Consider the following 15,951-nt stretch of genomic DNA (forward strand, 5'->3'; position numbering starts at 1 on the left):
ATTAAGATTAGAGCAGAAATAACTGATACAGAAACTAAAAAAGAAAAAAAAAAATGAACAGATCAATGAAACCAGGAGCTGGTTCTTTGGAAAAAAATTAATAAAACTGATAAACCTCTAGCCAGAATTATCAAGAAAAAGAGAGAAAGGACTCAAATAAATAAAATCACAAATGAGAGAAAAGCAGTAACAATCCACCCACAGAAACACAATCATAAGAGAATATTATAAGAAGTTATCCCCAAAATTGGACAACATAGAAGAAATGGATAAATTCCTAGAAATATAGAAAGTACCAAAACTGAAAAGGAGGAAATACAAAATCTGAACAGACCAACAAGCAGCCTAGAAATCGAGTCAGTAATTAAAAAAACTCCCAACGAAGGCCAGGACCAGATAGCTTCATAGGCAAGTTCAACCAAAGATTTAAAAAAGAATTAATATCTATTTTCTCAAACTATTCTAAAAAACAGAAAAGGAAGGAAAACTTCCAAATTCATTCTATGAGGCCAGAATTCGTTTGATAACAAAACCAGGTAAAGACACTACAAAAAAAGAGAACTACAGGCCAATATCCCCGATGAACACAGATGCAAAAATTTTCAATAAAACACTAGCAAAATTAATAATACATTAAGATAATCATTCACCACAATCAAGTAGGATTTATCCCTGGGTTGCCAGAGTGGCTCTATATTCACAAATCAATCAATGCAATACATCACTTCACTAGGAGAAAGGATAAAAACCCTATGATCATTTCAATAGATGCAGGAAAACCAGCTGACGAAGTACAACATTCATTCATGACAACAACCTTCAACAAAACAGATTCAGAGAGAACATACCTCAACAAAATAAAAGCCATCTATGAAAAACGCACAACTAACATCGTCGTCAATGGAGAAAAATTAACAGCTTTTCCTCTAAAGTCAGAAACAAGACATGAATGTCCACTCTTACCACTTTTATTCAACACAGTACTGGAAGTCCTACCTACAACAATCAGAAACACAAAATTATAAAAGGCATCCGAATTGGTAAAGAAGAGGTAAAACTTCCAATTTGCAGATGACATAATATTATATATAGAAAACCCAAAAGCTCATCCAAAAAACTACTAGAAGTGATAAATGAATTCAGTAAGATCACGGAATACAAAATCAACATACAGAAATCTGTTGCATTTTTACACACCAAGAACAAAGTAGCAGAAAGAGAAATTAAGAAAACAATCCCATGTACAACCGCTCCCCAAACAATAAGACATCTAGAAGTAAACTTAATCAAAGAGGTGAAAGACCAGTACTTCGAAAACTATAAAACACTGATGAAAGAAATTCAAGATGACACAAAGAAACAGAAAGACATCCCATGCTCACGGATTCGAAGAATATTCTTAAAATGTCCATACTACCCAAAGCAATCTACACATAGAATGCACTTCTTATCAAAATCCCGACAACATTTTGCACAGAACTAGAACAAAGAGACTCCTCCCCCATGTAGAGGAGAAGATAATCACACACACCAGTCTGAACGCAGTGCAGCACTAGACTGGGGGCAGACTTCTGCTCTGACTGTAGGACCCACCCAGCGAAGAAAGCTTCTCAGAGGAAACCCAGGAAGAATGTCCTGAAGTTTGGTGCTACCGCATCTTTGACAAGCACCTGGTCTACCTCAACTCAAGCCCAAGGCAGCCCCATACTGGCCCACTAAAGACAAAGATACCAAACCCTGTCCACAACATACAAACAGAAACAGCACAAATGACTGAACTGGAGGCAAACATGGCTCAGTCACAACAGCAGAGTGCATGCAACACACATCAGAGACACCACTCAGGCGCCAGGTTCTGGTGAACAAGAAATTGTACTAAAGCGCAATACAGGATCTCTTCTTCAAAAGGCTACTACTTTCAAAAGCAGAAGGGGTGGCTGACTTTCCTAAAACACAGAAAGAGACATGGAAAGTTAGACAAAATGAGAAGACGGAAGAGTGTGTCCCAAATGAAAAGAATAGGGCAAAATCAGAGCAAGCAAGCTAAACAAAATGGGGATAAGTAATATGCCTGATAGACAACTTAAAGTAATGATCACAGTTACTCACTGGACTTTGAGAAGAGTGGAGGATTTCAGTGAGACTCTTAACAAAGAGACAGAAAACATAAAAAAGAACCAATCAGAGATGAAGAACTCAATAAATCAAAGTAAAAATTCACTAGATGGAATAAATAGTAGACTAGAGGAGCAGAAGAATGGAGCAGCAACCCGGAAAAGAGTAATGAAAAGCAATCAAGGTGAACAGGAGAGAGAAAAAAAATTAAAAATGAAAATGACTAAGGGAATTCACTGACACCAGCAAGCATAGTAATATTCACATTATAGGGATCCCAGACAGAGAAGAGAAGAGAGAGAAAAGGGGGCAGAAAATGTATTTGAAGAAGAAACAGCTGAAAACTTCCCAAATCTAGGGAAAGAGATATCCAAATCCAGGAGGCACCAAGGGCTCCCAAAACAAACAACCCAGAGGTCCAAGCCAGAACAAATGGTAATTGAAATGGCAAAAAGCAGTGATGAGAGATCTTTAAAATCAGCAAGAAATAAGAAAGCAGTTACATACAAGGGAAACCCCACAAGGCTATAAATCAGGGGATTTTCCAGCAGAAACTCTGCAGGTCAGAGAAAGAGGCATGATATATTCAAAACGCTGAAAGGAAAAAAAAATGCATCCAAGAACACTCTATCCAGTAAGGCTGTCACTCCGAATAAGGAGAGATTAAAAAGTATCCCAGACAAACAAAAGTTAAAGGAATTCATGGCCACTAAACCAGTCCTACAAGAAATATTAAAGGGGACTCCTTGAGTAAAAAAGAAAGACCCTAAGTTGGAGTAAGAAAAGTACAACAGATAAAAGCAGTAAAATTAAGTATATCTATAAATATCAGTAAAGGGACTCACAAAATAAAAGGATGTAACAGGATACCATATACCTAAAACCTGGAGAGGGGAGTAGTAAATCAAGAATGGGTTCAGGGGCGCCTGGGTGGCTCAGTCGTTAAGCGTCTGCCTTCGGCTCAGGGCGTGATCCTGGTGTTATGGGATCGAGCCCCACGTCAGGCTCCTCTGCTGGAAGCCTGCTTCTTCCTCTCCCACTCCCCCTGCTTGTGTTCCCTCTCTCGCTGGCTGTCTCTCTCTCAAATGAATAAATAAAATCTTAAAAAAAAAAAAAAAGAATGGGTTCAAACTTAACCAACCATCAACTTAAGGTAGACTGCTATATGCAAAAGATGTCATATATAAATCTAATGGTAACCACAAATCAAAAAATGGTAACAGATACGCAAAAAATAAAGAGCAAGAAACAAGTATATCACTAAAGAAAGGCAGCAAACCATGAAAGAAAGAAGAGAAGAAAGGAATAGAGAAGAACTACAAAAACAACCACCAAACAAGTGACAAAATGGTAATAAGTACATACCTATCAATAATTACTTTAAATGCAAACATACTAAACATTCCACAATCAAAAGACATGGGGTGACAGAACAGATAAAAAAGTAAGACCCATCTACATGCTGCCTTCCAGAAACTCATTTCAGACCTGAAGATACATGTAGATTGAAAGTAAAGGGAAGGAAAAGCATTTATCAGGCAAATGGTTGTCAAAAGAAAGCTGGGGTAGCAATACTTCTCATCAGACCAGACTCTAAATCACACCCTGTAATAAGAGACAAAGAAAGACACTTTACAATCATAAAGTGAACAATCCAACAAGAAGATATAACAAAGGGGCACTCGGGTGGCTCAGTTAGTTAAGCGTCTGCCTTGAGCTCAGGTCATTGTATTGGGGTTCTGGGATCGAGCCCCGCACTGGGCTCCCTGCTCAGCGGGGAGTCTGCTTCTCTCTCTCCCTCTTCCTCTGTCACAGCCATTCTGTCTCTCTCATGCTCTCTCTCGTGCCCTCTCACATGTGCTCTCTCTCTCAAATAAATAAACAAAATAAAAAAAAAAAAAAGATTTAACAATTGTAAATATTTATGCCCCCAACATGGGAGCACCCAAATACTTAAAGCAGCTAATAACTAACATAAAGGAAGTAACTGACAGTAATACAATTAACAGTAAGGGACTTTAACACTCCACTTACATCAATGGACAGATCATCCAAACAGAAAATCAACAAGGAAACAGTGACTCTGTATGAGACACTGGACCAAGTACACCTAATAAATATATTCAGAACATTCCATCCTAAAGCAGCAGAATATACATTCTTTTCAAGTGCACATGGAACATGATCTCTAGAACAGATCACCTACTAGGCCACAAAACAAGCCTCAACAAATTCAAAAACACTGAAGTCATACAGGCATCCTTTCTGAGCACAACATTATGAAACTAGAAATCAATCTCAATTAAATCTAGAAAGAACACAAATACAGGGACGTTAAATAACATACTACTAAACAATGAATGGGTCAACCAAGAAATCAAAGAGGAAATAAAAAAGTACATAGACATGAAAATGAAAACACAATGGCCCAAAACCTTTGGGATGAAGAGGGAAGTTTATAGTCACACAGGCCTACATCAAGAAGCCGGAAAAGTCTCAAATAAGCAACCTAACCTTACATCTAAAAGAGCTGGAAAACAAACAAAACCCAACCAGTAGAAGGAAGGAAATAATAAAGATTGGAGCAGAAGTAAATGAAATAGAAATTATAAAAACAATAAACACATCAATGAAGCCAGGAGGTGGTTCTTTGAAAAGATCAACAAAACTGAAAAACCTTTAGCCAGACCAGAAAAAAAGAGAGGACTCAAACTCAGAAATAAACAAGAATAACCAACACCACAGAAATACAAAATATTATAAAACAGTATTATGAAAAATTAAATGCCAACAAAATGGACAACTTAGAAAAAAATGGATAAATTCCTAGAAACATATAACTTCCCAAAACTGAATCAGGAAGAAATATAAAATTTTTTAAAGACTGATTACCAGGAATGAAATTGAATCAGTAATCAAAAAACTCCCTACAAGCCAAAGTTTAGGATCAGATGGCTTCATAGGCAAATTCTATCAAACACTTAAAGAAAAGTCAATACCCATTCTTCTCAAACTATTCCAAAAGATAGAGAAGGGAAGCTTCCCAATTCATTCCATGAGGCCAGCATTACCCTAATACCAAAACCAAATAAAGATACTACAAAAAAAAAAAAAAAAGAGAACTACGGGCCAAAATCTCTGATGAACATAGACTCAAAAGCCTCAACAGAATATTAGCAAATCAAATCTAACCATACAGTAAAAATTCATTTGCCACAATCAAGTGAGATCTATTCCTGGGATACAAGGGTGCTTTAGTATTCACAAATCAAGCAACATGATATATGATATCAATAAGAGAAAGGATAAAAATCGTATGATCCTTTCAGGAAATGCAGAAGCACCTGTCAAAGTACAACACCCATTTGTGATAAAAACCCTCAACAAAATAGGTTCAGAAGGAACATACCTCAACATAATGAAGGCCATCTATGAAAAACCCACAGCTAATATCATCTTCAATGGTGAAAAACTGAAAGCTTTCCCCCTAAGATCAGGAACAAGATAAGGATGTCCACTCTCACCAGTGTTATTCAACACAGTACGGGAAGACCTAGCCATAACAACCAGCCAAGAGAAAGAAAGAAAAGACCTGTAAATTGGTAAGGAAGTAAAACTTTCACTATTTGGAGATGACATGATACTATACATAGAAAACACTAAAGACTCCACCAAAAAACTACTAGAACTCAAACAAATTCAGTAAAGTCACAGGATACAAAATCAATATACAGAAATCTGGTCTATTTCTACAAAATAATAATGAGGAGTAGAAAGAGAAATTTTAAAAATCCCATTTACAACTGCACCAAAAATAATAAAAATACCTAGGAATAAATTTAGCCAAGGAGATGAAAGACCTGTACTATGAAAATTATAAAACGATGATGAAAGAAATTGAAGGGGACACAAGGAAATGGAAAGATATTCCACGTTCACAGATTGGGAGAACAAATATTCTCAAAATGTCCATACTACCCAAAGCAACAAAGCAATCTACAGACTGAATGCAATCCCTATCAAAATACCAACAGCATTTTTCACAGACCTAGAACAAATAATCCTAAAATCTGTACTGAACCATAAAAGATTCTAAGTTGCCTAAGCAATACATGAAAAAGAAGGACAAAACTGGAGGCATCACAATCACAGATTTCAAGATACACTACAAAGCTCTATTAATCAAACCAGTATGATAATGGTACAAAAACAGACACACAGATCAACAGACAAATGGAACAGAAAAGAGAGCTCAGAAATAAACCCACAATTATATAGTCAATTAATCTTTGACAAAGGAGGCACGAATGTGCAATGGGAAAAAGTATTTTCAACAAATAGTGCTGGGAAAACTGGACAACTATATGCAAAAGAATGAAACTGGACCACTTTCTTACACCATCCACAAAAATAAACTCAAAATGGTTTAAAGACCTAAATGTGAGACCTGAAACCACAAAAATCCCACAACAGAGCACAGGCAGTAATTTCTCTGACACTCGGCATAGCAAAATTTTCCTAGATATTCCTCCTGAGTAAAGGTAAACAAAAACAAACTACTGGGATGACAACAAAATAAAAAGCTCCTGCAGAGCAAAGAAAGCAATTAATAAAACTAAAAGACAACCTTCTGAATGGGAGAAGATATTGGGAAATGATATATCTGATAAAGGGTTAGTATTTAAAATCTTGGGGCGCCTGGGTGGCACAGCGGTTAAGCGTCTGCCTTTGGCTCAGGGTGTGATCCCGGCGATCTGGGATCGAGCCCCACATCAGGCTCTTCTGCTGGGAGCCTGCTTCTTCCTCTCCCACTCCCCCTGCTTGTGTTCCCTCTCTCGCTGGCTGTCTCTATCTCTGTCGAATAAATAAAATCTTTAAAAAAAATAAAAAAAAATCTATAAAATACTTATACAACTTCACACATAAAAACCCCCAAATAATCCAATCAAAACATGGGCAAAAGACATGAAAAGACATTTCTCCAAAGCAGACATACGGATGGCCAACAGACTCATGAAAAGATGCTCAATATCCCTAACCATCAGAAAAATGCAAATCAAAACCACAATGAGATTTCACCTCTCATAGGTGTCAGAATGGTTAAAATCAAAAAGACAGGAAACAAGTCTGGGCTAGAATATGGAGAAAAAGGAACCCTCGTGCACTGTTGGTGGGAATGCAAACTGGGGCAGACACTATTTTTTTGTGGAGACACCATACTGTTTTCTATAAACACAGAATTACCATATGATGCAGTAATTCTGCCACTGCTTATTTACACAAAGACTACAGAGACACTAATTCGAAGTTATTTGCATCCCTATGTTTACTGCATTCTTTACAATAGTAAATTATAGAAGCAGCCCAAGTGTCTACTGACAAATGACTGGATAAAGATGTGGTATGTGTACACACACACACACACACACACACACACACACACACACACACGGAAACAAGAATACTACTCAGCCATAACAAAAGAAAGAAATCTTGACATTTGCAACAACATGGATGAATCCAGAGAGTATAATGCTAAGCCAAATTAGCCATTCTGAGAAAGACAAATACCACATGATTTTACTCATATGTGTAATTGAAGAAAGAAAACAAAGAACAAGAGAGACAAACCAAGGAACAGTCTTAACTATAGAAAACAAACTGGGGGGGTGCCTGGGTGGCGCAGTCATTAAGCGTCTGCCTTCGGCTCAGGGCGTGATCCCAGCGTTCTGGGATCGAGGCCCCATCAGGCTCCTCCGCTATGAGCCTGCTTCTTCCTCTCCCACTCCCCCTGCTTGTGTTCCCTCTCACTGGCTGTCTCTCTATGTCAAATAAATAAATAAAATCTTTAAAAAAAAAAAAAAAAAGAAAACAAACTGGGGTTCCTAGAAGGGAGAAGGGTGGGGAATGGATGATATGATTAAGGTGAAGGGGATTAAGAGTACATTTATCATGATGAGCACTGAGTACAGAATTGTTGAATCACTATATTATACATACACCTGAAAGTAACGTAACACTGTACTTTATACTGGAATTAATTTTTTTTTAAAAAAGGAATACTACTGGCAAAACAATATAAAATAGTATGTCGTGGAGTTTAGAATATATGTAGAATTAAAGTATTCAACCACAACAAAAATAAAAGACAGGAAAGCATAAATGGAGTCAAAGTATAAGGTTACATTACCTAGAAAAAGTAAACTACTAATATAAAGATAAGCTATAATAAGTAGAGGATGCGTATTATAAGCTCAAGAAAAATCAGTTGGGTAAAAAAAGTGTCCTAATAACCTCGGGGAAAAAATAGTGAGTAACACTAAATTTCCTGAATAATCCAAAGGAGGGCAAGAAAGAAAAAAGGGGGAAAATATCAAATGGAAAACAAATAGCGGATGATGGCTTTAACCCCAACTTTATCTTTAATTACAACAAATGTAAATCAACATAATACTAAAATTAAAAGATGACATTTATCTAATTTGATAAAAAACAAAACCCAACTACTTGCTGCTTTGTATACCAGGGACATTTTAAATAGAAAAACAAAGAAATAGTGAAAGAAAAAAGCAGAACAAGATATACCATGCAACCATAAGATGGTTGATGTGCCTGTATTAAAATTAGACAAACTGGAAGCCGAAACACATTACTAGAAATAAAGAGGAACGTTTCATAATAAGGACAAGGTCAATTCCACAAAAACATAATGACCCTTACTTAACCTTTATGACCTGAATAATATAGCCTCAATACACAGACAGCAAAAACAGAATGTAAAGAATAACCAAGTCCATAATCATACCTAGAGATTAACCTACCTCTCTCAGAAAATGATGAAAAATGTAGCAACAAAATCAGCAAGGATATAGAAGGCGTGAGTAGCATAAATGATAAATGTGACCTAAATCACATATATCAAACATTACAATCCACAACAGCAAAACACAAATTCCTCTCAAGGGCACATAAAACATTTACCAAAATACCATATGCTGAGATTACTAAACAAGACAGCACATTTCAAAGGATGAAATCAGTAACAAAAAAAAAAAAAAAAAAACTAAAAAGCCCCACATGCCAGAAATTAAGCAATATACTTCTAATTAACCCATGGGTCTAAAAAGAAATCACAGGAGGAATTTTTAAATAGTTTTTAACTGAATGGTAATAAAACTGAATTAAAGCTAAGATTACAAGAAAAGCCCTACAGTTTTAAATGCATGTATAAGAAGTAAAAATCAATTATCTATGCTTCCATTTCAAAAAACTAGAAAACAGCAAATTAATTCCAAAAAAGTAATAGAAAGTACAACAAGACTTATGAAATGTAACAACTAAAGCAAAGACAGAAAGGCCAAAGGACAAAACAGAGAATCCAAAACCAGATCATTACAGCTGCAAAGCCTGATTTCTAACAAGGGAACCACTGAAATGGGACAGGGCAAGAATACCTGCGGCTGCCCCTCCTTCGCATACACACCTTACAAAGAAGTCACCTGCAGACAGATAACACACAGAACTGTGAAACATGGAACAAAGCTTCTAGAAGAAAACAGAGATTATTTTCGTAATCTTGGAAGGAGCAAAATTTTTGTAAATGGGCCCCCCAAAGAATTAAATATAAAACTAGCTAAACTGAGCCTCATTAAAATTAAGAACTTCTCTTCAACAAAAAACGTAAGAAACTGAAAGGCACATGACAAAGCACAAGGAAATATTTTCAATACGTATTTTCAGCAAAGGACCTAAGTCCAAAATATATACAAAGTCCCACAAATCAATAAAGTAGCCCATTTTTTAATGTACAAATGGCAGGCCCATCATAAAACAGGATATCCGAATGACTAATTAGTGTATAAAAAAGGTACTCATTGTTCATTAGAAAAATGGAAAAACTACCTAAATGACAGCTAAGAGCAAGCATGCTGTGAGAATGTGGAACGAATGCCACCACTGATACGCTGCTGGTGAAGTGTACACTAGTACTAATACTGTGAAAACCAAGTGACAGTATCTACTAAAGCTGAACCCAGCATCTGACCATACGTGACAATAAAGTGCACACTTATGTGTCATATGACATGCAAAAGAGTTTTCAAAGAAGCATTATTTTTAATAGCCAAAAACTAGGAACAACCTTAATGCCCATCAGCAGTAGAACGAATAGATATGGGATGTTCCTAAAATGGAATGTTTTACTCCTACCTAAGAGTGAGCTTTTCATGCAACTACATGGATCAATCTCACAAGTGTAATAATGAATAAAAGTCAGACACAAAACAACATATACTATAAGCCTTCCATTTGTATGAAGTTCAGAAACAGGTTAAGCTAATCTAGGGTGAGAGATGTCAAATGCTGCTGGAGAGGGGGTGGATAGGTGGCTGTGAGGGGCAGGCAGGCGGCTTCTCGGGCACTAGTCATGTTCCACCTAGCCCGAGGGGTGGTTACATGGATGTGGCCACATTACCAACATTCTAACTGTACCTACCATTTATGCACTTTTTCAGTTATGTTCTATATTATACTTCCATAAAAGTTTCTTTAAACCTTAACAGTGATTTATTCAAGGTGAGTAAACAAACGAGCAAACAAGATTAAGATAAACATTCAGGGGAAAAGAATGCATGCCTAAGGCAAGTCTGTGCTTTCCCATGAGAAAGGATCTCTTTAGTGCTTTTATGACTGTGCTGTACTTTCCAACTTCGATAGCTCCCTTCTATTACCAAACCCGTGAAATCATGCTTTCTACTAAATTTTTTTGCTTCAAGTTTGAAATTCAAGTTTTCCTCTATGCCAGGAAGCCAGCTTCAAGAGTTTTTATAACTTTAACTAAGAGAATATAATACAATGACTAGCTACCAAAATAGAGAGTGAATATGCAAGAAAATATATAGATGTTAAAGAAACAAGCTATTAACCTAGAAAACACAGCTAATAGTGCACCTTTAATTTCATGCACATACTATCTTTAGATGAAGTCAGATTATACTCCAAGTAGAAACTGTATAGTATCTAATTAATTAGGATTAATTAGGAACATCAATGTCTCCCTTCCAAAGCTGTCATTTATCACCATATTCTCCATATAACTGCAAGACGAAATGCACTTTGGGAGGCACCTAGAATTTACCTAGACACAGCAGGAGAGGAGTGCGCACTGCTGCAATGGCTCCAGGAACTCGGTTACACACAATTTCTCATGACTAAATACTTCATTTCTCTCAAAATTATGAATTCTAAAATAAGACAAAGGGTTTGCTTTACATTACAGTATCCTAAGTGCAGCCTTAAAATATTCTAGTTGCTTCTGATATTATTCAAGGGCATATTTTATATGCATCTTGAAGTCCCCAGACAGGTTTATGGTTTTTAAAGGACTTAGGAATGTAAGAACATAAAGAGCTACAGTGCCATCTGCTGGAGAACAAAGACCATGTTACTTCTTTGGCAAAGTTCACTACGTTCTATCAAACAAAATCCAGAGTCATGTCTACACTGCATTTCTATCAACCATATAACATGTAACTAACTATTAAGAGAAATCTGTTTGCTTAACCATCTACGGAGCAATTATAACCAAATCTGATGAGATTACAAATGTCTACTACCCCATTCCTCCCACAAAGGAAATTATGCAGAAGACTTGGAAATTAACATCCAGCTGGCTCAGAAATGACCTGGGGTTTTCTTCTCAATGACTTTTTTTCAAAATCCTAACTAACCTCATACTTCTCTTAAAAAAAAAAAAAAAAAAAAAAAAGACTTTTTCAACATGACTCATTCACTCAGCATTTGTTTTGTGCCCATAGTATTAGATATCCTCAAAAGCAGAGGACAAGAAATTCACAACATCCCTCCCCAGATAAAAAAAAACTCAGGGAGAAAAGCAATATGAACAATGACGTATGCAGAACATTTTACTTCTTCGGTAGTTAACACATTTTCTTTTAAATATCACACTCTTCACGAATGCGAATGTCATCCTACACAGGGACCGTGCTAACCTTCCCTGCACTGTTCCAATTTTAGTACGTGTGCTGAAATAAGCACACATGCATTCTGCCACGTGAAGAATAAAGATTAATAGGAACGTTCTTCTATGTCCCTGAATCTGAAAAGGATTACGCTGGGAAAGGAAGAGTGACAGAACTTACTGAGGCGCTACACGTCTCCAATAACGATCAATTCCATTCTTAAAATACAGCACGGCAAGCCACCTTACATTTATATCCAGAGTGTGGTTTGTGAAAATATTCTGTAAATAAAAAACACAGTATTAAAATAAGTATGTCATTAGTTAAAGTAAAATTATTATACCCATAATAAAGTACAGATAATACTTTAAATGTTTCACTCAAATTTTATCGCTACAGAGATATGTTCTAAATATCTATAGCTCCACAATTCATATAAGAAAGCATACCTGGTAGAAGTATGTTAATTCTTTAAGCTGAGTAATAAATATCTGTGACTCACTAAACTAGTCTACCTTTAGGTATGTTTGAAAATTTTCAGAATAAAAAATTAAACTCAGAAACAAACCTAACCGTGTATCACAACCTACACACATACAAACACTGAAATAAAAACCTTCTCAATTAAAAAGAAACAGACGCATCAAAGCATATATTCAAAGATTCTAAGGACTCAACGCCCCTGGGTTCTTAGCACATGCTATGAAATGAACTATTTCCAAGTATCCTCATCAAAACAATTATGCTTACAAATAAGTCTGACAGCAGAACATTAACCCGAATACAGGCAGTCCTTATTTTTTCAGAGCAGTGGGAGATCACAGAAATGACTGTGCGAGCTAAACACGCAAGAACATTAATCGTCAAGGTGAAAATTACAACTGTTCTGTGACCTTTACACATTTTTACCAAAAATTTATTAACATTATCAAAAATTTATAACATTTGTATATGGAAATAAAAATTAAAAAATATTAATACTGTAATTTAAAACATGACAAAGACAGAATTAAAGTGTTTTATTTCCTTAAAAAAAAAAAAAAAGTACCTAGAATAGTGGGTACATAGGGCAAACGTAGGAATATGCTGACTGACTTAAACTGCACTACACCTCAGACCAAAAACAACTCAAATCCCCAGAGGTGACCTCTTAAACACAACCTTGTGTGGGACAACCTCAAAATCAAAAGCAATGATGTAGATATATGTTCCTTAATATAGAAAAACACCACATGTAAGCTATCAAAAACAGGCACGTATACTATAATTCCATTTTTTAAAAATCGTGTACATAAGAAAAAAAAAATTACAAGGATAGTTGTGTAATGCCCACTTAATCCTTAACACCCCTGACAACTAAGTCAGAGACCTTCTTTTGAGTCATCTTTCCAAAAAATGAACTTCTCCCACCATATTAATCACATTCGATTTTAACACTTAACATGTCGACCTTCCACAATAGACTGAGTCATAAATATCCATGGAGCAAATGAACGATTGGAGGTAATGTGGGAATGCTGTGGAAAGATGGTGGATATCAGCCTGTCCCGGCTGCACTCAGGTAACCAAGGAAAGTCAAGCTGCAGGTGTGAATCCAAGTAGAAACAGTCCTTAAGTATTTTGAACAACAGGACTGGAACACAAATTTGAGGATCAAATACACAAATTCAGGACCTCTAAACTAGAAAGAACAGCTAAGGCTACAACAGATTAAAAGTGCCAAGACAGTGAGTAGGGGAAAAATTAAAAATTCCTGCCTTTACCTTAGGTAAAGGCATCTATTATAAATACAATCTACTCCATCTAAAGCAATTTTACTACCCCTCTAAGAAAAGTAGAGGTAATAAATATAAAAACAAAAGGCTTAGGCACTTAGTATTATTAATAATTCATACATTGCACAAAAAGTCAATAGTTAAAAGCCTATTGGTTTTTTTAAGGTCCAGGAGTAACCAAAGTAAGAAACATTGAAGTGTTTTATATTTTGGCCTGAAAAAACACAAGACAAATTATACAGCATATTCATTTAAATAAGCATATGAAAAATAAAGATACTCAGAAATATTCTAGAGATTTATACTGCACCCAAATTTTACAAACATGATACTGGGATTATCTCAATAAGGACAGAATATTTTCTTTAGTATCTTTAAAAATCAATGTTTTAAGGAAAAAAATTTTTTTACTCAATCTGTTTTACTTTTTTTCTACTAAGCCAAATACCCAGATTTCATGTTACATTCAGAATATCAAGTATGACCCTAGACATGACCAGTATCTTCTTAAGTTTACCAAATAATTCAAATATTTTAGCCATGAAATAAAAAACACATACGTCAACCTCTACAATTTTCTATTTTTACAAGATACGGTAAACAGTTTTATTTTGCATTTGCAACCCAGTCCCAAAACTCGATCAAGTTTGTGATCCAACTGGTAGCCTCACTGCCCTTGCCAAAAGCAAATCTCAAACATTAACCAGAGTTCTGAAATTCTCAGAAAAAAAAAAAGACCCTCAATACAAAAAGACATTCTTTTATTCTGGCATCGAGAAAATAATTTTGATTAACCAAAAGCCTTGAACTCCTAGTAAATTTTAGTTAAAGCATATATTGTTAATTGCTATACTATTTTCCATTATTACACAGGGAAAGAACAAATGTGTCAAGAAAATGAGATTTTTAGAAGAAAACGATGCTTTAAAGTAACACAGTGAGCAAGGGAGACCAGACGGATGGTGCATGGAGAGACGTGAACAACTCTGACAACATAAATTAAGTAGGGCAAGAATGAAGACAAAACATGAAAGTGTACCACCTACAGGCTGAGCTCAGCATGAACATGCAGAATAGAATATCGGCACAGTGCTGCCTTTTGAGCAGAAACTACCAATACCCTACTCAATTATTTATTCAACAATCAACAAATATTTCAACACCCTAAAAGAGCCATGCCTTGAATTAATACATGGCAGTGGCAATGACAGTTAATCAGTTTCACTAAAGTAAACCACCAATACAAGTAGATTCTTAGAACAACCAAAATAACAGTGTCTCATTTTATTAAAAACAATAGTATATTAAAAACAATAGTAAACTATTTCAGAACTTACCAACAACACTGAATAGAAACCTGGCTGTGTCTCCCACTGTTTCAACTGCTCCTCTGCTGGTTTTAACACAGCAGTATCCTGACTGGTGGCCTGTGTTAAGACCTGAAGAACAACAGTGCTGGCACTATTGAGATCCATGGAAACCTGGTAACGATAAGTTAACATACTTGAATAAACATAAATAAAAAACTAACAATAACATAAATGGAGAAAAAGCTTCAATGTTCTGAATTACTCCCATCCTTCAATCATTTACCTACTCTTGCACGTTTCTACTGGATTTCTATTTTTACTATGTATCACCTATACTCTAAAATTCCGGTAATTCAAATCGCTTTTGCTTAAATCAATTCATTTTTTTAAGATTTTTATTTATTTGTTTGTCAGAGAGAGAACACGAGCAGGGGGAGAAACAGGCAGAGGGAAAAGCAGGCTTCCTGCTGAGCAAGGAGCCCGATGCAGGACTCGATCCCAGAACCCTGGGATCGTGACCTGGACTGAAGGCAGACGCTTAACCAACTGAGCCACCCAGGCATCCCCAAATCAATTTATTTCTGATGGAAACTGCCTTCACTGTCCCATAAATAGAAGGTAATAGTGAACTGGGAACGAACAAGAAATCCACACTCAAATACCAAAACTACTTAATTCTAATTGAGTATCACTGTGTGCCTAAGACTAAGCACAATGTTTTCTTTTTTCTTTCTTTTTTTTAAGATATAATGTATTATTTGTTTCAGGGGT

The 15,951-nt window shown here is 35.9% G+C and overlaps 1 protein-coding gene and 1 non-coding gene across 2 annotated transcripts in view; both read right to left on the reverse strand.

Annotated features, from left to right (window-relative positions):
• IPO11 (importin 11) overlaps window positions 1-15,951 on the reverse strand; it is a 210,218-nt gene that overhangs the window by 161,348 nt on the left and 32,919 nt on the right. The window contains exons 2-3 of the mRNA XM_087862132.1: window positions 15,208-15,351; window positions 12,276-12,376 (exon numbers count right to left, since the gene is read on the reverse strand). Of these exons, the coding sequence (XP_087718258.1) occupies window positions 12,276-12,376; window positions 15,208-15,351 (245 nt within the window). The remainder of the gene's footprint in view (window positions 1-12,275; window positions 12,377-15,207; window positions 15,352-15,951) is intronic.
• LOC123790622 (U6 spliceosomal RNA) lies at window positions 12,069-12,171 on the reverse strand. Its single transcript, XR_006779150.2, has one exon. It is a non-coding gene; the product is annotated as a U6 spliceosomal RNA (small nuclear RNA).

This window comes from Ursus americanus, chromosome 5 (assembly GCF_024610735.1).
Source record: "Ursus americanus isolate L20-20 chromosome 5, mUrsAme1.1.p, whole genome shotgun sequence".
NCBI classification, from domain to species: Eukaryota; Metazoa; Chordata; class Mammalia; order Carnivora; family Ursidae; genus Ursus; species Ursus americanus.